Source organism: Chamaea fasciata, unplaced genomic scaffold (genome assembly GCF_029207755.1).
Source record: "Chamaea fasciata isolate MVZ Bird 193981 ecotype frontalis unplaced genomic scaffold, bChaFas1.0.hap1 SCAF_4, whole genome shotgun sequence".
NCBI lineage: Eukaryota > Metazoa > Chordata > Aves > Passeriformes > Sylviidae > Chamaea > Chamaea fasciata.
In genome coordinates, this window is record NW_027094089.1 from 862447 (window position 1) to 887782 (window position 25336).

Sequence of the window (25336 nt, forward strand, 5' to 3'; positions counted from 1 at the left end):
CGTTTTATTCCAGTAAATGAGAGACAAATCTGGCTTGTGATCAGCTAAGCACACTCAGGTAACAAATTAAAGCCATCCCTCTTATCCCCTTTTCCCAGCGTGTGATGCTGGGGTTTTAGAACAACATTAAATAAGAGCTCACAAAGCGAGATGGAAAATCCGGAGTGGCGGCCACACGCTCCGTTTGCTTGCCACGGAGTCAATTTTACACTTTAATCGCGGGCCCGCGGGACAACACGCTAAAGCAAAACTGTTTCTTTCATGGCCATAATAAATAGTCCCGCGGGCCTCTGGAGAAGAAGCAACAGCCCATGGGAAATGGCTTCTGGCTGGAGGGGACGTGGCCACCGATGCCTGGCGAGGAGAGCGCTGGGGTGGTCTGGCCGGGCCGAGTTCTGGTGTGCAATCCCAGGGCGGCAGAGGGCTCCTCTGTCTGTCTGTCTGTCTGTCTGTCTGTCAGAGTTTCCAGAGCCCGCTCTCACTCACCCTGTGGGTCTGAGCCCTGTGTCCCTGTTCTGTGTGTCAGGAGAGTTTCCAGAGCTGGATCTCATGGAGCAGCTCTCACCCTGTGAGCCTGAGCTCTGTGTCCCACCCCAGGGCAGCAGAGGGCTCTTCTGTCTGTCTGTCTGTCTGTCTGTCAGAGTTTCCAGAGCCCGCTCTCATTCACCCTGCAGGTCTGAGCCCTGTGTCCCACCCCAGGGCAGCAGAGGGGTTCTGTCTGTCTGTCTGTCTGTCTGTCAGAGTTTCCAGAGCCCGCTCTCACAGCTCTGCTCTCTCTCACCCTGTGGCTCTGAGCTCCCCCGGTGCCTCACCTCCAGCTGGCAGCGCTGGGGCATCTCCCACCAGGGAATGGACCCTGTCTCCCTTGTGGAGAGCCCGTGGGACACACCGAGGCTCCTGCCGCCTTCTCCTCCCTTGGCACGCCATCCCTCGGGCCCGGCACTGCCATTTCCAGCCTCGCTGGGTGCCCGGCGACGCCGAGCGGGGCCCCGGGCTGCCGGGGCTGGTTGGATCCGCTCCGGTGCAGGGCCGGCTGCTTCCCGGCGTTGGGATGTCCCCCGCCACCAGGAAAAGTGCTGAGCTTTAGTTGAGGTATATCGATCATCTGCAACAACGCCAGAAACCAAACCTCTGTTTTCTGTCTCGTTCCCCCTTTCTAAACCACTCTGGGGGACACCCAAACGCCCGGAGACAAATGGATTTGCCTTTCTCTGTCAGCTTTTCCCCACCCCTGCACCTGGACTTGCACCCCATCCCATCCACACAGCCTTCACGCCAGTGCTGCTGGCCGGCCGGAGCAGTGGCATTTCCGTCACCCCGGTGTGAGATCTTCACAGTAAGAACACGAGTTTTTGGGCTCGCCGAGGCCTGCCGCAGCTAAACCTGCACCTGGTCCCGGCGAGAAGAGAAACCAGGGCCAAGACGGTAAACACTGCTGTTAGTTATCCGAGCCTCGCGCGGGTTTCCTTCACTTCTCAGAGCGTTAGGCAGGTTGCTTGTTAAAAGGGCAGAAATATTTCAAATGGGAGTGGTTAAACATGGGCCTCGCAGTGCTGAATACAGCAGTTTCTCTTTTACAAACTGCGCCGGACAGCACAGCGACAGGATGGCGAGGAAAAAGCAGAGACTGTCTTGTATGGCACTATTTACAGACCTCCCGTTTAAAAAGCTGCCGAGTTGGATTAAATATAAGTATAGAACGTTTCTTCCACGTACAAACTCTCGTTAGCGGATTAATTATTAAGGTGCTCAGAAGTGTGGATGAAAACAGAAGTTACAGTAGATCAGTTGCGTCTTCACCTATTTACACACAGTTGCCCGCTGACACCAGCGTCTTCCACAGAAGCTGGGAGCGAAGTGGCCAGTTACGAATCTGATGCCACAGGAACTGTTGTTTTCTCCAGGAGATCTTTGCCAGAAGGAAAACCAGTAGTACTTTTAATTCCTTCTTCAGCAGCGGAGGTGGGCGGGTGCCCTCGCTGAGTCCACGTGGCTGGTGGTGCCAGGCAGCATCACGCCGTGGGACACCCTTGCTCCCAGCTCTCAGCTCCCGTCCAGCCCTCACCTCTGGAATTTGCTGGTCTGATGGGCAGCTGTCCCAGGCGGGACTCGCAGCACCGGGTTGTCACACCGAAATGCATCACATGGGCCCTCCTAAGTGCTCGGAAAGCTCAGATCCCCGTGCATCCCCTGCTGCACGCCGTGCAACGGAAGGGAAGGTTTTGGTGTGAGAAACCACTAACCAGCAAAATGCACTTGGCAAAAATTTTGTCTTCTCCTCGGAGAGAATAAAACAAATCCCCAACGGCCCATACTTTGTAGGTCAAATTTCTTCCCCATTAACATTCTCCGAGATTTTTTTCTTTTTTTTTTTTTTTTTTTTTGTCTGATGGCAAAACTCTACCTACAGTTCCGTTCTCTGCTGACTGACGGCTGGCGTCGCTTTATTCCACACCTGTGCTCACACAGGCGCCTCAGAGGGGTTCAAAGTTCAGCATTTTGGGTAACCTGTCCAACCAGGAGGGTATCCGACCATACTGAAAACGTTCATTTTGTCCTTGTCAATTCAAGTTGCTATAGAAAAAAAGAAAGGAAGTTGATTTGGCTGCTGTTTGCAAACCTAGCATGTACTGTCACTTTTCCCCTCGTACATTTAAGTTTCAAACAGGTCCCAGAGATCGCAAGGCAAGATTGTTAAGGCAGTGTAAAGAAGCTCAGCGTTTCGCTCGCACCTCTCCATCCCCTTAGAAGCACTTCTAAGGCATCGGAAGGGGCGTGTGGTTTGTGCTGGCCTTTTCCCAGAAAGGCATTTGGTACAGCGTGAGGAAGGGATGCTCAGTGACAGCTCGGCCCCGGGCAGCGGCCGCACCATCCCGGAGGAGCGGGGAGGCGCAGCGGGGCTCGGCGGGGCCCTCACCACCGCTCCTTCTGGTACACCTCTGCCTGCACCATGTCCCCGGGGTGCTCCGAGATGCAGGCCCCGTTGATCTCGTTGAGCTTGTTGTCCGGGAGATCCTCGGGTTTTGTGCAAAGCTTCAGAGCCCTGGAGATGAAGACGTCCAGGTCGAACTCGGGGTCGGCCTCGCTGTTCACCTCCGCGGGTTCCTTGTGGAGGCGGTGAGGGGAGGAGGGCAGGCTCCGCTCCTGCATCTCCGGGAGAGAGCTGGGGCACTCCAGCCCCACCTGCGTGCTCTTCACCCACTGGGCAATCTCCAGAAAGAGGTTGGACGGCTCCTCTTCCAGCGACAGCTCAGCTGCGGGCGCTATGGTTGCCCTTTTCCAGTGGGACAAATCCAAGATCAGCTTGGGCTCTGAGTAGTGGTGGGGCTTACTGTCCCTCCACAGCAATTTGTCCAGGTAGGAGGGCGATCCCACTTTGTAATCGCAGGATTTCCCGCAGTCGGCGTCGAAGACTCGGTCCATGGACGAGTGGGACAGCTCCAGGAACCTCTCCGAGCTGCTCTGGGAGTATTTCCGCGGGTCAACCTGCGCCTCCTCGGCCGTGGACTCGGAGCCGGCGCGGGGGTCCCGCTGGACCTCGTCCATGTCGTGGTGCTTGTCGTGCCTCCAGTCCAGGTCGGAGGAGAGGCTGATGTGGTACCTGCAAAGACACGCTGCTGTTAGGCACAGACCGCGGCTTTGCGGGGAGCAGCAGCGCCCAAACCAGCTCTGCCTCTTGCTTGCTGATTTATCGTCCGACCGACAGCTTGTGTCTGTCTGTCTCCTTGCGCGTTAAAGTGTCAGGGGGCGAATAATTCATCCGGAGCCTGAGGTGCAGGAGTGAAAGCCCAACAACCAAACCAGGGGGCCCCTTCCTTTAGATGTCCACCCCCTCCCCTCCGCTTGGAACTAAAACAGGATTAACACCACTGATAACCAATCTGCCCCTCGGCCCACAGGCTGGTACCACGGCGTGAGGCCTTCCTGTTCGGTGGCAGAACAGTAACAGACATGAACCTAAAACCCCCCTGGGACTGGGGATCACCAGTTCATTCTGATGTCAAGGGCCAAGAGCTCTCCTGAAGGGTCACCTTGCCAAGGGATAGCTTCTCAAGCCAGCTGAAGTCCCTTCCTTGCAATTACCTGACAACACCCCTTCCCAGCCACACCTGATTTACTGCTCCCTAACTGAGCTGCCTTTAAAACACGTTATCCCAGGTGCCGGAGCTCTGTCACAGCAATAAACTGCTCTTCAGGTGTCGCACGGCACGCAGCCACGATCATCTCTTGTCCCCGAAACACCTTGTGCTGTGCTGCAGAATCCACAGCCTTGTATCTGATGTCCCCAGCTGGGTGAGGGGGACAGCCTCAGGCCTCCTGTGTCACACCAAGAAAGACAGCTGAGGAAAAGGTGACAAGGCGACCTCCAGCAACCAAGTTCCTGCTCTGGGGGGCTGTAACTGGCAGGGATGCTGGAATTGTGGGGGTACACTGAAGATAAATATCCTGCTTCCTCCCTTGCTGATTGAGCCCCCTCCCAGCCTCCACCCTGATGCTTGTTCACTCAGGCGAAGAGAATAACGACAACGGAGGCAAGGGATTTCTTTGGGTGATTTTTTTCCATGCTGGTGAAATCCAGTGGGATCAGGAAGGCGAGCAGATTTAACTGCTACGCAGAGAGGAACAACGCTGCAGACACCCTCAGCCAGTTCATCCCCCACGGCTGGAAGGAGCTCCGCAGGAAACTGAACCTCGTTAACTCTGAGCTGCTGATTTTGTCCTGCCTGCTCCAGTGCTGGGACTGGCCCAGTAACTGGGGTAATCACCTGGAACGTGAGAGACCTCAGCTCAAGGCTTCGAGCTGTTCTAAACTTCCAGTACGGCTTTCAGCAAACCACATAAAAGTCAACACAACTCAGGATTTTTTTTTTTTTTCCAGCGCCCCCAGATCTGCAGCCTCTGGGGCTTACGCATCACTTGAAAAGTGATGAATATGGCACTCCAAATCAGGCGCAAGAATTGCATTGTTTTGTGACCTGTATTACAGGGACAGAGGGCAGAGGGAAGGGCTGCAGGGCAGCTTAAACCCCAGAGAAGACAACCCAGGCTGCGAATAAAACCAAGAGCAGAAAGGTACTCAGCGACCGGGATGTGCAGGCTCAGCTTCTGGTCCCTGGGGAGTCCATGGTGAGCCTCTGGGTGGCTTCAGCGAGGCTCCAGCTTGGGCTGGAATTACAATATGGCATGAAGAAGGAAAAGCAGGCATCTTTCATGGGTCTGGAACACGTGCGGTGGAATCCAGCCAAGAGCAGGGTCAGAGACTTACCAGCCCGGTTCTGCCTAATGCATTGGAGGTAGAATGTGCCCCCCAGCCCAGCCCTGGCCCTGTACCTGTCCCAGTTGGACATCTGGCTCTGGTTGGCTTCCATCAGCAGGATGTCGTCGATCTCGTCCTCGATGCGGAACGGGTGCTGAGACACCGGCTCGTCCTCGGGGCAGGAGTAGGGGCTCATGTAAGGGTGCTGCAGGCCCATCTCGGCCGTCAATCGATCCATAGGGTTAAACGTCAGTATCTTCTCCAGAAAATCAATAGCTGCGAGGCACAGACAAACAAGCTCGCTAATTCCTCAAAGGCAGTAACAGCTTCCTCGGCACGGCCAGCCCCCGCAACAAACCCCTCTGAAGGAAGGGGTGAGTTAAAAGGCCACACGCCAGGCACTTCTGTCCTTGCTGCACCCCTCTGCCCCCTCACAGGGGCTGTGAGCTGGTGGGGAGCAGGCTGCAGCCTCAGGTGTCACCTCCTCCAGCACAGCCGGGGAAACGGCTGCCAGAGCATCCCCAGGGGACAGCACGCCAGCGGCACACCCAGTGCTACAGCCCCCGGCACGGTGCTGAGATCCCACCCCAGAGCAACCTTCGGACGGTGCTGGGATTTGACTCCACGCTCTCAGATCCATTCGACAGGCTCTCTGCGTTTCAGGCAACCGATTTTCACGTCTGAAGCGGATTGGGTTGACTGCGATTTTTAAAAGCCTTTGGCGTGACCAATGCTATGAAACCGTTTCGCCCATTAATATTTGAAGAATTCTGAGTGGCTGAAATAACTTTAGAAAGGCTGTGGTGCGTGAACTCCTCCTGTGATGACAGGAAATTTAAGTGCAATTAAACCCAAACGTAGAGGGTTTGCTGTGATTGCTTTGATGATTGCTTTCACTGAGGTTATGTGAAAAGGCAAAATCCCGTCACCGAAGTTGTTGCTAATCCAGCTGATCCCTTCATGGGGAAAGTCCCTCTGAGTTCAGGCAATAAAAACAGGAATAATGCCTTTCTTCAGACACGGCTTTGTTATTGAAACCTTCAGAAACATCCCCACTAAAGGTGTAATTGTGTGAAGGGACAGCTTCTGTGGGGGCAGAACCCCTCAGCAGTGAGGACAGCCACACGTGCTGCCCCTGCGCTTAAACATTAACTAATTTCCGACTGTCTCCCGCGAGATTACCTCGTCGCCCGGGCTAATTAAGCAGGGAGGAATCAATAGCTCCATAAGGTCACTGACTGCATTACGGGTTACACATCGTCACGTACCACGGGTCAGAGAGGCAGGAAAATGACAATGAGCGATGTCAGGGGCGCGGGCGACCTTTCTTCCCGCAGCCACGGCAGGGAATAAATCTGCTCCTGCCTGCTGGAGGCTGACACGGCCCCTGGGTACCCCGAGCTGATGGATATCGTGCTGCCAAGACCAGGCACGGGATGTCTGACAGTGAAGACTCACACCAGGAAACCTAAGCTGAGCCTGGTATTGACACCTTCCCAAAAGCAGGTGGCCAGGAGCGGTTTAACCCTCAGAGGGAGCTCAGGGGGGCACCTGGTCAGTGTTCCTGCCTGTCACAACCTGTAACGCTCCTGTCTCACGGAGCTGGGATGTTTGTGAAGGAAAAGCCGGCGCCTTGCTCTGCTGCACGACTGTGCTCGCGCCAGAAGCACAGCAAGGGAACAAACGGGGCTTGAGAAGAAACTCTGGGCTGGACCCTCGCTCACAGCTCAGGGAGACACGTGGGAAGACAGGGATACGCCTTCAAAGGGCTTTGGAAGGGAATTTTGACCTTAGGAGCTACCTGTGAGCAAGCTACAGCATCCTGAGTGCTGTCCTGCAGCAGGGCCCGGGGACAGGCCACCTCTGAGGGGACAGCAGTGGGGACGTCTGAGCTACAGCTGGGGCCACCCGCTGCACACCCCGGCGGACCTGCATCCCCTTCCCCGGCGCTCAGGTCCTTGCAGGACAGCTCCTGTGGCACTCCAAGGATCACGGAATCACAGAATCACAGGATGTGTAGGCTGGAAGAGACCTTCAAGATCATCGAGTCCAGCCCAGCCCTAAAACCTCAACTGGACCATGGCATCAGGTGCCACATCCAGGGATGGTGACTCCACCGCCTCCGCGGGCAGACCATTCCAGTATCTAATCACTCCTTCAGCGAAAAACTTCTTCCTGATATCCAACCTGTGTTTCACAGCTTAAGGCTGTGTCCTCTCGTTCTGTCGGTTGCTGCCTGGAGAAGGAGACCGACCCCCAGCTGTCTACAACCACCCTTCGGGGAGTTGTAGAGAGTGATCAGGCCACCTCTGAGTCTCCTTTACTCCAGGATAAACAACCCCAGCTCCCTCAGTCGTTCCTCATATGGCTTGTTTTCCAAACCCTTCACCGGCTTTGTCACCTCCTCTGGACACGTTCAAGCATCTCAACGTCCTTCCTAAACTGAGGAGCCCCGAACTGGACACAGCACTCGAGGTGTGGCCTCAGCAGTGCTGAGTACAGGGGAGGAATGACCTCCCTGCTCCTGCTGGCCACGCCATTCCTGATCCAGGCCGGATGCCATTGGCCCTCTTGGCCACCTGGGCACACTGCTGGCTCATGTTCAGCCAGCTGCTGACCAGAACCCCAAGGAAACAGCCCTGAAGACACAGTGGCCGGGAGAAGCCCCGCCGGGCCCGTGGCCACCACGGTACCTTCACTGTCCACCTCGGGCAGCAGCTTGCGCAGCGGCTTCCGCACTTCCCACGTGCTGTTGATGAACATGGGCATCACCTTCAGCAGCTCCTCCTTGTCCTCCTGGTGGATAACAGGGATGGTCTCCAGGATCAGCTGCATCTGCTCCAGCTCGTGGCCCCCTGGACGGGAAGAAGACAGGCACTGAGATGAGACAGGGAAGATAAATCGGGGTGGGTGTGGGGTGTTGGCAGCTCCAGGGGTCCCCAGGCTCCATCCTTAAAGGAATGCAGGAGTCCCACCCCAAGAGGAAAATGCTTTCTGACCGGCTGCCACCGGCTGCTGGGCACCAAGCCATGGCTCTGGTGGTGACAATCCCCACAACTGCCCTGTGCCATTACGTGTTTTTAATCATTTTCATTCAGGACGTATTTATCCATGCAGCCCAAAACTCTGCCCAGGGGAGGAGAGGAGAGGAGAGGAGAGGAGAGGAGAGGAGAGGAGAGGAGAGGAGAGGAGAGGAGAGGAGAGGAGAGGAGAGGAGAGGAGAGGAGAGGAGAGGAGAGGAGAGGAGAGGAGAGGAGAGGAGAGGAGAGGAGAGGAGAGGAGAGGAGAGGAGAGGAGAGGAGAGGAGAGGAGAGGAGAGGAGAGGAGAGGAGAGGAGAGGAGAGGAGAGGAGAGGAGAGGAGAGGAGAGGAGAGGAGAGGAGAGGAGAGGAGAGGAGAGGAGAGGAGAGGAGAGGAGAATTCCAGCAGAGCCAAGCAGAGCATCTCGTTAATGAGTGCTAATCCCACTCTTCAGTGCCCCCTTGGATGTGACCAAGAGCTCCGTGGTGGATTTCCAGCCTCCCATGTGTGCAGAGAGGATGAGGAGTTGCACCATTCATTTTCTGTCTGCCAGGAGGGCTGGTTAGAAACGCTCCGTCCTTAGAGGCAGGACCAGCCAGAGAGGCAGGGAGCAGCCTGGGGCAGCCAAAACAACGGGGATTTTCGGGCTACCAAGTCCCTGCTGTCCCAGTCATGGATTTCAGGCTGCTCCAGTGGCGAGCAGCACCCGTTTGGTCCATGGAAAGAAGAGTCAATTTCACTTACGGCACAGGACCTCTGGCCAGCCAGCAGGGAGGGTGGGAGGCCACCTCACAGGAGAGGGAGACTGCCTGCCCTGAGAAAACCCTGTTCCTGTGGAGATACCCTGGCAGGGCTCCCCTCCCCAGCCCCAGCTCCCTGTGTGTTGGCAAGAGTTTTCCAGACTCACACCCGTGGAGCTGACCCCCAACACATCCCCCTTGGACAAGGGTAGGGACAATCATCGATGCTGGGAAACTCTTCTCCCATCCCGGCCTGGCCAGTGCCACAAAGTTTGGTTCCACTCAGCCACGGCCACTTTCACCCCAGAGGGAAGAGCTCAGTGACACGGCAGTGAGCTCAGACAGCCCCAAAGCACTGCTGACACGAGCCCAGCTGGTCACCACCACCACCACACATGTCCACTCGGATCAGCGCCCTGGGAGAAGATAAAGCAACAGGAAAAGCAGAGAAGACAAAGGGAGGGAGGGAGGGACGCCCTTCCCATATCAATCCTGGGCAAATTAATTCACTTCCCGGCAGAAGAACTAATTTTAGGCCTCTCAGAGATTCACAGCTTGGCTCCAGGGGAAACCGTAGATACCTACCAGGAAATGAACACTTTCTTAGTCAGGCTAATTCCCAAGCTGTGATCAAAATTACAGGGTGATAAAAGTCACAAAGGCTTTGTGGCTTTTCTCTCAGTGCAGCCCCAGCCGCTGCTCACCGAAGATCCCTGGCAGCCAAAAGACACCGTGTTTAGCCACACAAAGAAGCTGCTAATGCAGTGCTGGAAGCCTTGAATTATGCCTCTCAAGAAACCCCATTCTCTTCCATTATCCTCTATTTATGGAACTCCCAGGGACCTTTTCCTGAAGGTATTAACTCCTGAAAAGGAAAACATGAGCCACGGACAGAATAAACGCAGCATGCTGTTTGTTACCCAGGGAGAGAACGAGGAGCTCTGCACCACGTCTTGGAAAAGAGATCCTCCTCCAGGCTTGCAGCCAAGCCCCAGGGAAGCTCCCAAACCCTGGGGGTAAGCCCTGATCCCATGGGATAAGCCCCTGTGCCATCTCCTAGCTCTTGGTCACCCCCCTGGGTGAACCCCATGGAGATTTTCTCCTTTTTACACCTTTCCCCCCTCCCCATTTACTCCTGCTTCCACTGATGCTGCTTTCGGTGGAAAAGACACTGGAGGGAGCTGTAGCTGCTCAGCTCCGGACTCTCTTCCCTGTTTCCTGAGCTGCTGCCGCTGCTGGTGGTGGCGGGGAGCTCTCCAGAGGTCTGCAAGCCAGATTCCAGCTGCTGCAGATGTGCCGCCCTCCCGTGAGCTCTTGGGGACAGCCAGGCTTGCTGTGGCCTCCCAGGGCTCTGCCAAACCCCGAGCTGCTCCCAGGGAAGGGGCCTCTGTGAGGGGCTGGGCTCCACTCCCGGATTATTATCCGTGTGGGAGGATGGAAGCTGGGAGTGACATCTCCTAACAACCACTCACCTTAATTTACCTGCCTCGCTCAAGCACCCCAGATAGACTGCCGAGTTAATTATATTGATTTATGCTAAGCACTCAATTTAAACCGCGCCGCTGACGCACGCTCGAGAGCCCTTTCATCCAGGGCAAGGCGCCTGCTGCAGGTTTGCAGCTTCCTTCCACACTGCTGCTATTTCCCACGGGGCGCTGGCTGGTGACCCAGGGCTCAGGGAAACTCTCATCCTTGCAGGGAGGGAGGCTGCAGCTGACGCCTGAAGTTTTAGCTTTGATGTATTTCAGGTTCTGCGCTGCCCAGGGGTGCCGGTTCTGAGCCCCACAGTCAGTGTCACTCAGCTCTCTGCACACAGCAGGGACACTAAACAAATCCTTCTCCTGCTGAGGACCAAGGACAACTTGCAGCCCAAAAGCACAGACAAGGGTGGGCTGGAGGGAGAAAAGAAGGATGGGACCTCACAGCCAGTTAAACCCCAATACGCAAATGGACCAAAACTTATAAAAATGTGACCGTTTGCCCATTTTGTGACCATTTTTGGGTCCACTTTGGGTGCACCCCTGGTCAGGCTCCTGTCCCGCCCAAGGTGGATCCTGGAGGCTTTTCAATCAAACCTGCTTTATTCCCTAGCTCTGTCCAGTCTCTGTTCCAGGTCAGCCTTCCCACAGCACCACAGCTGGCTGGGGGTCAACTCCTTCTCCCATGGAAAGAGGAGAAGAGCAACAGCAAAGGCGAATCCATGTTGCTGTGCAGGCGTCCGTGAGTTTTAGCTGCTCTGAGGGGCTGGGCTTTATTCTCCTCCTCTCTGGACACCACGGGCACCCTGCCTGCTGCCAGGTTTGGCCCTGCTCTACTTGCTGGCACAGGAGGAGGCCAAGAAAAAGGGGCAGGGGGCCAGAACCTCCCCATGACAACGATATATTTTCAAAGCCGCCCGAAAGGAGCTGGTATTTTGAGTCTGGTTTTGATCCCCACCCGTTAACCAAGCATCCTGCCAGCACCTGGGGAGTCATTAAGCGATTTCACTGGGCTGGAAGGCAGAAGAGAAGGGATGCTCGCAGCATGTGTCTGGCAGAGCCCAGCCCGTGTGTGCCAAATCCCAGCTCTGATCTCCACCTGCTGTGGGCTCTCAGGAACCAGCCTCGGGAGGTTCCTGTGCGGCTGCTCTGGGGCATCTCACCTAGAAGAATCCCACCCTGGGGCTACTTCTGCCTCTGCCTTACCGCAAAACGAGCCCTGGACACCTCCGTGGTGTCAGCCAACATTACTTACACCGTGGGATCCACAAAGAGAGAGGGGAAAAAAAAAAAAATCCCCCAAGCTGGGGCTGAGAGAGGGGCCAAGCACAGTTTGAAAAGCCAGGAATGCTTGGGTGCTGTGCTGGGATGGCCAGGGGAGGACCTCGACAGGAGGACCTCGACAAGAAACCCTTGTTTTGCTGTTTGGCATGAGGATGACGTGATTGTTTGACAGTAAGTACAGGGGGAAGAGAGACTGCAGCATCTCCCAGCAAGATCTGACAACGCCCGGCACGTGCAGGGACAAGTGGCACCTGGGGATGTCCCAAGGAAATACCAGGAGCAGACAGGTTAAACGCACGATTTTCAAAGCCGAAATCCCTTTTTGGTGGAACTGAGGACAAAAAGAAGGAAGGGAAGGGAGGCAGCTTTAACGATCTCTTCGCAATGGTACTGACTGCTTACTTTTAAGCTTTCACAAAAGGAATATGGAAGCTGCAAGCAGGAGCGGGGAGGGAGCAGCAGAGCAGCCGCAACTAAGTCCGAGGAGCTCTGCGGTGCGCCGAGATAATCTGCGAAGGAAACCTCCTCCATTATTAACGGGCCTGATTATTTATTTACACAGCTCTGCAAACAGCTGCTCGCAAGACGCGTTAGACCCCGTCACTCGGAGCGCTGACAGGCCGTGGGGAGACAGCCTGGGAAGAGCTCTGCTGCACTCCTCGGGCAGGGAAGGGCAGCAGCCCCTGCAACAGGCAGAGAGGGCAGCTGCTCCACCCTTCAGTGGATGGCTCCGTGTCCCAGCTTGGGGAGCACGGCTTTGCTCCTGGCACAGCATTTTTGGGACTCTATTAATTTTTTTTTTTTTTTTTTCTCAAGGACATCAGAGCTGAGCTCCAAACGCTGCACTGATTACTCCTTGCTGTGCTTTTGTTGTCTTCTGTTTTTTTTTGCACTTCACCTTTACAGCTGCGATAGGTAAATCCGAAAAAACGGGTGGCGGCACTCAAACGTCTTCCCTCAAAGAAAGAGCTGGAGGGCGCCGACCACAATTCAGATCCACGGCATGGAGTACAAACCTCCTGGAACCATTATCTCCTCGCACTGGGGAGTTTCCTCAGCCGGGTTTGGAATCGGGTAGCAAGGAAGGAGGGAGGGGAAAAAGTGAACAGGCAGGAGAGACAGGAACCTACCAGCGAAGAGCATCCTCCCGGTCAGCATCTCGGCCAGGATGCAGCCGGCTGCCCACATGTCGATGGCTTTGGTGTAGTTGTTGGGGGACAGCAGGAGACGGGGGGAGCGGTACCACTTGGTCACCAGGCCTTCGGAGAGGTAACCCTGAAAGAGAGAGCAGAGAGGGGACTCAGGGAGAGGAGAGCACAGAGAGCTCCTCCATCCCAGAGAGAGAGGGTTCAGGAAGGGAGTGCTCAGCAGAACTCCCCCGCCCATCCCTGGTCACTCCTCACTGCGGCCCCACTGCCAGACACCACGAAATCCTGTCCCCACGCCTGTGCTGCTCCCATTTCAGGCTGGGGCTGCCTGGCCTGCAGGGAGAAGGGATCTGGCGGACACCAGTGGGCACAGAGGGACCTCAGTGCTCCACCAGGCAAGGCACCCGCTGTTTGTCACCGTGGTACCGCGGCATCCCCTGAAAAGGACAGATGGCTTTGGCGGCACAGAGGTGCGGGTCACACCTGTGGGTCACACCTGCCTGAGTCACTCCAGGTCACCTCTGGAGGACGTGGGTGTATCCTACGGATCCCAGCTCCCCCCTCATGTGAGACGTTGCCCAGAAAAACAAAGGGGTTAGGGAGGACGGCCAGCGCAGCGTGGAAGGAAATCCTCCTGTACCAGCGGCTGTCTGCGGGGGAACAGAACTGCCAAGGGCTCTCAGCCAAGACTCCTGAAAACAAGACGCCATGGGATAAGTGGGAAAGCCCTTCTGGGGAATACCTAGCTGATGCAGGGATGGGAAACCCTGTTCTTCCTGCACTGAGCCTGAGCCTTGCCTAATAAACCACCTCCCTCCCTTGTCACCGGCTGCCAGGGCTCTGGCAAGGCGAGGGGCAGCTCCTCATCCTCATCCCACTCTGCTCACGGTGAGGATGTCATGGGGCAGCTCCTCATCCTCATCCCACTGTGCTCACGGTGAGGATGGTGAAGGGCAGCTCCTCATCCTCATCCCACTCTGCTCACAGTGAGGATGGTGAAGGGCAGCTCCTCATCCTCATCCCACTGTGCTCACGGTGAGGATGTCATGGGGCAGCTCCTCATCCTCATCCCACTCTGCTCACGGGGAGGATGGTGAAGGGCAGCTCCTCATCCTCATCCCACTCTGCTCACGGGGAGGATGGTGAAGGGCAGCTCCTCATCCTCATCCCACTCTGCTCACGGTGAGGATGGTGAAGGGCAGCTCCTCATCCTCATCCCACTCTGCTCACGGGGAGGATGGTGAAGGGCAGCTCCTCATCCTCATCCCACTCTGCTCACAGTGAGGATGGTGAGGGGCAGCTCCTCATCCTCATCCCACTCTGCTCACGGTGAGGATGGTGAAGGGCAGCTCCTCATCCTCATCCCACTCTGCTCACGGTGAGGATGTCATGGGGCAGCTCCTCATCCTCATCCCACTCTGCTCACGGTGAGGATGGTGAAGGGCAGCTCCTCATCCTCATCCCACTCTGCTCACGGTGAGGATGTCATGGGGCAGCTCCTCATCCTCATCCCACTCTGCTCACGGTGAGGATGGTGAAGGGCAGCTCCTCATCCTCATCCCACTGTGCTCACGGTGAGGATGGTGAAGGGCAGCTCCTCATCCTCATCCCACTCTGCTCACGGTGAGGATGGTGAAGGGCAGCTCCTCATCCTCATCCCACTCTGCTCACGGTGAGGATGGTGAAGGGCAGCTCCTCATCCTCATCCCACTGTGCTCACGGTGAGGATGGTGAAGGGCAGCTCCTCATCCTCATCCCACTGTGCTCACGGTGAGGATGGTGAAGGGCAGCTCCTCATCCTCATCCCACTGTGCTCACGGTGAGGATGGTGAAGGGCAGCTCCTCATCCCACTGTGCTCACGGTGAGGATGTCATGGAGCAGCTCCTCATCCTCATCCCACTGTGCTCACGGTGAGGATGGTGAAGGGCAGCTCCTCATCCTCATCCCACTGTGCTCACGGTGAGGATGGTGAAGGGCAGCTCCTCATCCTCATCCCACTGTGCTCACGGTGAGGATGGTGAAGGGCAGCTCCTCATCCCACTCTGCTCACGGTGAGGATGTCATGGAGCAGCTCCTCATCCTCATCCCACTGTGCTCACGGTGAGGATGGTGAAGGGCAGCTCCTCATCCTCATCCCACTCTGCTCACGGTGAGGATGGTGAAGGGCAGCTCCTCATCCTCATCCCACTCTGCTCACGGTGAGGATGGTGAAGGGCAGCTCCTCATCCTCATCCCACTCTGCTCACAGTGAGGATGGTGAAGGGCAGCTCCTCATCCTCATCCCACTCTGCTCACGGTGAGGATGGTGAAGGGCAGCTCCTCATCCTCATCCCACTCTGCTCACGGTGAGGATGGTGAAGGGCAGCTCCTCATCCTCATCCCACTCTGCTCACGGTGAGGATGGTGAAGGGCAGCTCCTCATCCTCATCCCACTCTGCTCACGGTGAGGATGTCATGGGGCAGCTCCTCATCCTCATCCCACTCTGCTCACGGTGAGGATGGTGAAGGGCAGCTCCTCATCCTCATCCCACTGTGCTCACGGTGAGGATGTCATGGAGCAGCTCCTCATCCTCATCCCACTCTGCTCACGGTGAGGATGGTGAAGGGCAGCTCCTCATCCTCATCCCACTCGGCTCACGGTGAGGATGGCATTTGGGTTGCCTGACCTGGTTCCACAGCAGAAGCTCCCAGCAGCATCCGTGGGACAAAGGCCATCACTTCTCTGAAGCAGGGCCCTCCTGAGCTCACCAGGGAGATTTGTCACCAGTGCCAAGCACTCAGCAGCCCTGTCTGGAGCCAGGGGATGTCTCCCAGCCTGGAAATAACCCTGGCACCACCAGGGACCCCTCACTGCCACGCTGGGGTTGGGCATGGATGGTTATTGCATCGGGATAACACTGGAATATTCATAAGCGGCCTTTTCTATATTAAATATAACACATTAGCAGAAGGAGGTGGATTGAAATGCAGAAGGAGCAGCAAAATAAAATTAAATTATAAAGCCGAATTGCATTTAAATGCCACGAGGCATTTGGAGAATGTCAAAATGCAGTGACAGCATGAACACAGTTCACATAAAAGCTTAGTTAAAAACTCCGTCCCTGCCGATTTAGTTCCACAGACTGTTTCCAGCTGCACTCTACCTTGAGTTGTGCTGCACAGCATTTCCTAGGGTGCTGCAGGCTGCATCTCTCCGTCTAAACACCAGAGCAGTGCACCGCCACAAACACCACGAGGCTGATCACACTCCTCTTCCCCCGGTGCAGGTTTGTGTGCCAAAACAAGTCATCAAGCTTTTAATCATAAAGGGCTTGCTTTTAAAAGAACATTTTAATTTTGGCCTTCCCATGATAAGTTGTAATGGAGACTGATTAGCTAAGGAGGTTCATTTAACGCTGTTGTATTTCTGCTAATGCTGCTCAATCAGAACCAGCACAAAAGCCCCCAGGCATTATCCGATCAAACAACCACTTCTCAGCTACTGCAATTATTCCCAACAATGGAGATGCTGGTATTTATTGGAGAATCCCACGAAAATAAACTCCGAGGGCAGTAATCCAGGGCAACTCTCAGCTGGAGACAATTCTTCCCTCTCCCAGGAAAGGAGCGCCTCCCTCCTTACGGATTTAACACTGTTCATGTGTTTCTCCTCTCTGACAGCAAGATGGATCCGAGCTCTCGGGGGTGTGTGCACCATGCAAGATGCATGAGCAACGCACTGCAAACATCCGAAAGTCTCAACAAGCCAACACACTTTCCTCCCCAGGCGTGTCTCGCGCACTGGAGAAAATTCCCTGCAAAAACTCACCAAGTGGACACACCTTCGGCCTTTCTGCTGCCGTGTGAGGTTCCTGGTGGGGATTGATTCTCACCGTGCTCCCCTCTCCTGCTGCCCTTCACCCCCTTCCTGACTGCCCATCCCCTATCTGCTGGGAAAACCTTGGATTTTCTACCTGCTGGAAAAAACCCTTGGATTCCCCCCACCACGCCCAGGAAGGATCCATGGAGAGGAGGAGCCTGCAGCTGCTCTCCATCCCACCCCAGAGCTGGACCCCCCCACTGCCTCCCAGGGCATTCCACCACCGGGCTCTGCGTTATCCCTCCCCTTTCCTGGGGGAGGATACAGGGAAGGAGTGATTGGAGGTTTGGAACAAAAGACTTTTCCAACCTGGCTCGAGGTCCACCCCTGGGCGGCACAGCACCCCAGTCTCGAGCAGCTGACACAGCCCTGACACCTTCCCTGGCTAAAAACACCTGAATAAAATACCTGTACTCCTGTCCTGCCACCTGGAGAAGTAACTGCAGTCCCGTGCAGGACTAACAGGTTCCAGGGAGAAATGCCACCACAGCCATGGGATCCAGGATCATGAAGCCACTGCCACGGGACAAGGACCCACTCACTCCTGGGTTGGGCACAGACTCAGCCCTGACCTTTTTGGGGCGTTTCTGGCCCAAAGGCAAGGCTCTGGCACAAGAGTTTCACCATTTGCGTAGATTCAACCAGACAGAAAGACCGGGAGCCGGAGCACATTAATTAGTTCTAATTAAGATGGAACATACATCTTCCTGACAATATTCTGTGGACTCAGCACAGCCCTTTCCGCACTGAAGGACCACTAGAATCTCTTTAAAAAAACAACATAATGGAGTTAATTGAAAAACAGAAGTAGTTTCAAGTCTAAGCCCTTCCATGCTGTATTCTTTTTTCCCCCTTGCGATTTTCAAGTACAATTTTCCTGTTTCTCTTCTTGTCCTCCTGTGTGTGTGGCAGCAGCTCAGGCAACCTGTAAAGGTGATGAATTCACTACAGGAAGGATAAGCATCAAGCCCTTCAGGCAGCACAGCAAGGGAACTGGAAAGCAAAGAAAAACGGATGCTTTTCCAAACCTTTACACAACATTCGTGTGTTTCGCGCTTTGCCTGTGGCACCAGAAGGAGAGACAACCCAGGGCAGGTGCTGGGGCATCCCTGGTATTGCGCTGGTGACAGCACACTGGACCTGCCCTCCACGGGGGCTGAGGGAGGCTGGCACACCACGGCAGCACAAGAGCTGCTGCTGCTCCAGAACCACCGCCCCCCAACCCTGGGGCTGCTCCTTGGAGCCGGAGGCATCCAGGGGCCGCGGGAAGTTCAGGATCCCACCTTCTGCAAACCAAGCGGCCCCCACGGCACAGCCCAGGCGTGCTTCACACCAGAATCCACCTTCCTGCAGCCAAAAAGCCGCCCAGGTGCAGAGCAGGCGCTCGCAAACTGTAAATCCATCAGGATCCAAGCACAGCCTGCGTGTCCGTGCCTCCATCCACAGCCACGGTGGGGATTTCTGCTGCTGCACCCCTGGGAGCCGGATCAGCTCCTGGTGCAGATGGGGGCCTCAAAATAGAAACTAGCCCGAGCTTTTGGAATAATCCCGGAGCAGCAGCAAGCTCCTGCCTCTCCACAGCAGGGTTTTTAACCTTATTTTCTAAAATGTGGGTCGGGCAGCTCTGGGAGACGCCCTGGCAGACGCCGGGCTGGCCGGAACGTGGCTCCAGAGGAGGACAACGGGACGGCTGCTGCTCGTGGCTCCAGCAACGTGAGGTGCTCTGGCCCTGGGATGACAGAGTGAGTTTATCCCAGGAGCACAGGATGGATGGATGGATGGATGGATTGCGTGCCTCATGGGAGGACACAGCAGGCGGGCAGGCCAGCCGGGGTCACAGCGGGGAGGCCCAGCACCGGCTGCCCACGGCGAGGGTGGTCCTGTCCCCAGGAGCACAGAGCAGCGCCCCGCACCCTCACCTCCTCTGAACTCCCTCCCCACCACGACCCACTTGGGAATTCTGTCGTTTTGCGGGCAGGACTGGAAGCGATTATGCTTGCAAGGAACAGAAAGTACGAAACTAAAGGAGGACTTCAAAGCTCTGTACTTTACAAAGCTTTGCTCTATAAAGTATTTGCCACAAGAGCTGCCCCTAAAAGGGCTGGTACACCCCCCGTGGCGTGGAATTTCTGCCAATTAAGCGTGTAATGAATGCTGCCGGCAGGCAAAGGGAGAGCAGGTCCCCCGGGAACCCCGTGCAGATGTCCTCAGGTGGTTTGGAGCAGGCAAAGAGCCCAGAAGGGATAATCCATCCGTACAGCACAGGGAGGGTAAGGATCATTTTAGTTCATGGTTTGTCACCTGAGGGAAGACATTCAGTCTCTGTGTCCCCATCAGCAGAAATCTCTGGTCTTTCCCAGGCAGGAACACTCCACATTCTGCCCAGTGCTGGGGAGGGGGGCTCCAACACTCGGGATGCACAGCCGGGGATGAGTCTGCCCTCCAAAACATTTATTATTTTAAAGGCTCGATATCCACTGGTATTAAATATTGGTTTGTGCCAGTATTTAATGCTTGGCTTTGCTGTCTCCCTGCTCTCCCACCAGCTGAGGGTGCTCAGGGGAGGACAGCACCTCCCCTTTAAACCCTCTTCCCTCCCAGACCGGGCACAGAGGGATCTGAACTCTCATCTGGAGCCAAGCGTGTTTATTAGGGCAGGAAGAGTGGATGGAGGGATGGAGGGATGGAGGGATGGAGGGATGGATGGAGGGATGGATGGAGGGACGGATGGAGGGATGGATGGAGGGATGGATGGATGGATGGATGGATGGATGGATGGATGGATGGAGGGATGGATGGATGGAGGGATGGATGGATGGATGGATGGAGGGATGGATGGATGGAGGGATGGATGGAGGGATGGATGGATGGATGGATGGATGGATGGATGGATGGATGGATGGATGGATGGATGGATGGATGGATGGAGGGATGGATGGATGGAGGGATGGATGGATGGATGGATGGATGGATGGAGGGATGGATGGATGGATGGATGGATGGATGGATGGATGGATGGATGGAGGGATGGATGGATGGAGGGATGGATGGATGGATGGATGGATGGATGGATGGATGGAGGGATGGATGGATGGATGGATGGATGGATGGAGGGATGGATGGATGGATGGATGGATGGATGGATGGAGGGATGGATGGATGGATGGATGGACGGATGGAGGGATGGAGGGATGGAGGGATGGAGGGATGGATGGAGGGATGGATGGATGGAGGGATGGATGGATGGATGGACGGATGGATGGATGGATGGAGGGATGGATGGATGGATGGATGGATGGATGGATGGAGGGATGGATGGATGGGAGACGGGCAGCAGGCCCAGGAGCCTCTGCAGACACACAGGCAGGGACGGCACCATGGGGGCAGGCAGGGGCCCACGGCTGCAGACAGATGGACCATCGCAGAGGATTCCAGTGGGGAAGGTGAGACGAATGCATTCACCCAAGGGATGAAGGGTTGTGAGCAGGAAATGCCCAGCTTTGCCTGTCCTGCACAGGGATAAGAACCTTGAGGGGGCTGGGAATGTTCTTTTCTTCCTCTCCAGCCCTCCTCTGCTCACCATTTGGGCACCGAGGTGCAGGGCCAAGTGTTCAAACCACAAACAGCAGCGGCCAAGGAGAAAGGCAATAACGTGGAGATGTTCTAGAGGGATAGACTCACTGGGATAAAGAGCAGTGCGATAATGGAAAAGAGAGAAACCTGCACAGCTGGGTGGTGAGAGCTCTGGGGAAGAGACAGATGAGAGAGAGACATGGATGAACATCTCCTGAGGGTCCTCTCCTGCTACACCTGATACTCCGTGCCCTAAAGAGATGTCTGTGAGTGCCTGAGCTTAGAACCTCATGGATCTGAGACAGGGCTAAAACTTATCAGGTCTGAGCAGCCTGGGAAGGTGCAGACCGAGGTCTGGATGTGGCCTTGGCAGCTGGAAATCCACTTTGTTCCCCGTGGGGAAGTTTTAGACAGAGGGATGTCCCCATGCTGCTCTTACCACGTGGAGAAAGGTATCTGAGCAGCAAAAACAGCCAAACAGGTGGGAGAAACAGAGCCAAAGCCACTCTGCTTTGCAGCTGGGGAGGCCAGCTCCTCGCTGTGCCCCAGGGCATCTCCCGGAGCTGGGGAGCTCTCCCTTTCCCATCACGTTATCCCAATTCAGCATCTCCCGGAGCTGGGGAGCTCTCCCTTTCCCATCACGTTATCCCAATTCAGCATCTCCCAGAGCTGGGGAGCTCTCCCTTTCCCACCACGTTATCCCAATTCAGCATCTCCCAGAGCTGGGGAGCTCTCCCTTTCCCATCACGTTATCCCAATTCAGCATCTCCCGGAGCTGGGGAGCTCTCCCTTTCCCATCACGTTATCCCAATTCAGCATCTCCCAGAGCTGGGGAGCTCTCCCTTTCCCATCACGTTATCCCAATTCAGCATCTCCCGGAGCTGGGGAGCTCTCCCTTTCCCATCACGTTATCCCAGTTCAGCATCTCCCAGAGCTGGGAGCTCTCCCCTTCCCACCACGTTATCCCAGTTCAGCATCTCCCAGAGCTGGGAGCTCTCCCTTTCCCATCACGTTTTCCCAATTCAGCATCTCCCAGAGCTGGGAGCTCTCCCCTTCCCACCACGTTATCCCAGTTCAGCATCTCCCAGAGCTGGGAGCTCTCCCCTTCCCACCACGTTATCCCAGTTCAGCATCTCCCAGAGCTGGGAGCTCTCCCCTTCCCACCACGTTATCCCAGCTCAGCGTTTGCCTGGTGAAAATCACATAAAGAAGACATCTTGCCAGGCAAGGGCTGTTATTCAGGTGGTACGTGTATCCCAAGCCGTGTTTAAAATTCTGCTCACAATCCGGCGTGGTTCTTATTTGCCATTTTAGCGCTCAGCAGGACGGTTCGGGGTTTGTGAAGCATCGGGTCAGAACAGATGTGACCTTTGAGACAAATAACACCACACAACCTGCAATCTTTTGTGTTAGCAGAGCCCAGCCATTAGCGTAAGCATATTCCAGAAACAAAACATGCTAAGAGGAAAAAAAAAAAAAAAATCCACAGGCTTAAGATGACCCTTCCTCACCCCACGGGCTCTCAGGAAACCATTACGGCAGAGGCGCAGCTCTGTGCTGCCTTCAGTGGTTTGGATCTACTGGGTCTTTGGGGGATTAATTGCCCAAAGGTGCACCCAGGGTGCAGGATTTCATCTGCTCACGGGCACCTCTGCCCCAGCACAGGCTGGCAGCACCAAATCTGGGCTGTGAGGATCCCTGCTCTGCTCAGGCTGGTGCCTTGGAGTGGTTCCCTAGAAGAGAGGCTAGATGAAATTAAGAGATTAAAAGGGAATATTTATGGAAGGCCTTCAGCAGCTGCACCTTGGGCAGCCAGAGGCTGCACCCACGATGGATGATGGTCACGAGTTTTTCAGACAATCACAAGTTTGATCCAACATATCAGGGGTTAATTCTAAAATTACAGCTTCAGGTAATGAAGTCACACACCCCCGGTTTGCTCCCCCCCAGCTCACTTTTGTTTGTCGTTTTGTTTTTCATTTCGGGGCCTGAGGCTGTAGTGTGTCCTTGAGCTTCGAGCCTAGAGGGATTGTTTCATCTGACCGAAATGTGAAGACAGCTAACTAACACTCTACGCGGAGTTCAGAGCCACGCACTAAAGCAGTACAGGGTTTGAAAAATACAAAATCCTAAGGCATGGGGGCAGCCCCGGGGTGGAGGCCCCGCAGCCTCAGGCTCGGTGATGCTCCACTGCTCTGCCTCCTGCTGCTGCCTCCTGCCAGAGCACGGCCACCGAGCTCATAAATCTGTGTGAGCCCTGGAGGAGAGCACAGCTTGAAAGGGAAACAGGGGAAGGAATTGATTCCTCTGAGCCGTCTCAGAAACGCTGGACATCCGAGGCAGGACCGACCCACACCCCTCTGAGCCCTTCTGCTGTAGCCCAGCTCTGCAGGCCCTGGCACCCAGCTCTGGCAAGCACAGCTCTGCCCACCAGGAATCACCAGGAACTGACAATATCTGCTGTTCTCAGCTCTGCTCCGGAGCAGCACCCAGCTTTCTCTGCACGTCAGATGGGTTTTTTTGCACTGACGCTCCAGCCTCCCACCCCATGAGGAGCTGGAGGATGCTCGTGCAATGGCATCTGGCAGAGTTAAACACCGATATGAGGCTGCAGCCCTTGACAGCTCCTTCCACGGCACTGGCTGTTATTGAGGCAACAGAGAATTGCTTAGAAATAACAATAATTCTGCAGCAGACACGAACAGATGACTCCTACCCTGATCCCGCAGTCCTTGACAACACGACGTTCCTCTAACCACAGACTTTCTGTGTTCATGCAGCCTGCCTCCTTTGCAGGGGTTTTCTCTGGGAGTTACCTGACTTTAAACAAACAAATCCCACATTTGAAAAGCTGGGCACCTCTTCCCGAGCTGGGCCATAAACAATGAGTGAGGAAGGGAGCACAGAGAGGGCAGGCAGAGTGAACAGGGACCTTCCTGCAACCTCATTCCTTTTCCCCCCGGCTCTGTTTCTCCCCACAGCCCAGACTCGTATCCAGAATAAATCAGCCCAGGACCATGAGATTGTCATTTTGCCATCCTCTGCTGGCTCCCCTTCCACGCCTCCCTTCACGGAGCAAGGGGCAGAACCCACTGGTAAACGCAGAGTGCATTTAAACCTCGGCACAGGCACAACAACAGATCCACGGGGGATCCCAACCTCACCCACGGACACATCCAGCTCAAGAAAACAGATTGCATCCCACCTCACGACACCAAACAGAGACTTTAACCAGAAGCCAGCTGCAGACCACACAGTGGCTTTGCTTTCCCCGCCACGTTCCTCCACTGCTCAGGAGCTCCAGCCTGGAAGGCAACCTGCATTTTAACATCCACAGCTCTGCTCAGCACCCATTAGCATCAGGCCTGTGTGTTACAGAGACTTCTCACCCATTATCCTGGCCTCCCTCCTTCCCTCCCACGCCACCTGCCCACTGTCAGCACCACAGGCTGCCCCGGCCACTCACGTTGTTACTGCTTCATGATACACTGGGTACCAAGCAGCAAAGGATTTCACGTGGTGTTTGGATCTGGGACCTCAGACGAGAGGATTTGACCGAGTCTCGATGACCCACTCCTCCCCCCCTACGTTAAATGAATGCAGTTCAAATGAAATTGGGTTTTTAAGGAGCTGGTTGGCACCGAGGTGAGGACAAAGCCCAGCAGAGTGGGCGTGGACGTGCCAGGTCCCCTCTCCATGTGCTTCCAGCAGCTTGTGCCTTTTAACAGCAGCAGAGCAAGAAACACAGAGCTCAGGCATTTGAGCAAAGCTAGCAAAAGCATGCCTCCGCACAGTCCACTGCTGAGACAGAACAAAACACCTGAGCATGTGTTTGACAGACACAATACAAAGCAACGAAAGGCAGCTGAAGGGCACTCAAGCCCTCCCCGTGCCCTCTTTGCAGCACTGCAGAGCCCGGGGGACTCTGGCAGAGCTCAGTGCATGGGCTGCGCCCGGATAACATTGAAAGCCAGCCTGGACAGGGCTCTGAGCAGCCCCACCTAGTGCAAGGTGTCCCTGCTCGTTGCTGGGGGGTCGGACTGAAGGAGCTTTAAAGGCCCCTTACCACTCAATCCATGACTCCATGGACATGTCTTGGCTTGGGGCAGAGCGGCCACCCAAACCATGACTCCATGGATGTTGTAGTTGCTTGGGGCAAAACGGTCACCTGAACCATAACTCCATGGACATGTGCCTTGACCTGGGGCACAGCAGCCACCCAAACCATGACTCCATGGACATGTGCCTTGACCTGGGGCACAGCGGCCACCCAAACCATGACTCCATGGACATGTGCCTTGACCTGGGGCACAGCAGCCACCCAAACCATGACTCCATGGACATGTGCCTTGACCTGGGGCACAGTGGCCATCCAAACCATGACTCCATGGACACGTCTTGGCTTGGGGTAAAGCAGTCACCCAAACCATGACTCCATGGACACGTCTTGGCTTGGGGCAGAGCAGTCACCCAAACCATGACTCCATGGACATGTGCCTTGACCTGGGGCACAGTGGCCACCCAAACCATGACTCCATGGACACGTCTTGGCTTGGGGTAAAGCAGTCACCCAAATCATGACTCCATGGACACGTCTTGGCTTGGGGCACAGTGGTCACCAGCAGTGACCACCCAGCAGGGCTCACAGCTGCCCAAAGAGGCTCAGGTTCCCCCAGAAGACCCACCACGGCCCAGCCACATCACCCTACAAGCACTGGACGCCTCCCTGTGCTGGCGCTGCCTACCTTGTGCGAGTAGTGCTGATCCACGATCCTGGCCAGGCCGAAGTCGCCGATCTTCAGCACCAGGTCCTCGGTGCTGATGAAGATGTTGGCCGGCTTGAGGTCGCGGTGCAGCACGTTGGCCGAGTGGATGTACTTGAGCCCGCGCAGCAGCTGGTACATGAAGAGCTTGGCGTGCTCCTCGGCCAGCTTGCCCTGCTCCAGCAGCCGCGCCAGGTCCGTCTCCATGTACTC

At 55.6% G+C, this 25336-nt stretch overlaps 1 protein-coding gene across 1 annotated transcript in view; it reads right to left on the bottom strand.

The window, feature by feature from the left end:
- MAPK4 (mitogen-activated protein kinase 4) overlaps positions 1-25336 on the bottom strand; it is a 25706-nt gene continuing 370 nt past the window's right edge. Inside the window, exons 1-5 of the mRNA XM_066180680.1 lie at positions 25106-25336; positions 12910-13054; positions 7951-8112; positions 5332-5533; positions 1-3601 (exon numbers count right to left, since the gene is read on the bottom strand). The exon at positions 25106-25336 is cut by the window's right edge and continues 370 nt beyond it. Coding sequence (XP_066036777.1) covers positions 2914-3601; positions 5332-5533; positions 7951-8112; positions 12910-13054; positions 25106-25336 — 1428 coding nt within the window. The 3' untranslated portion in view covers positions 1-2913. The remainder of the gene's footprint in view (positions 3602-5331; positions 5534-7950; positions 8113-12909; positions 13055-25105) is intronic.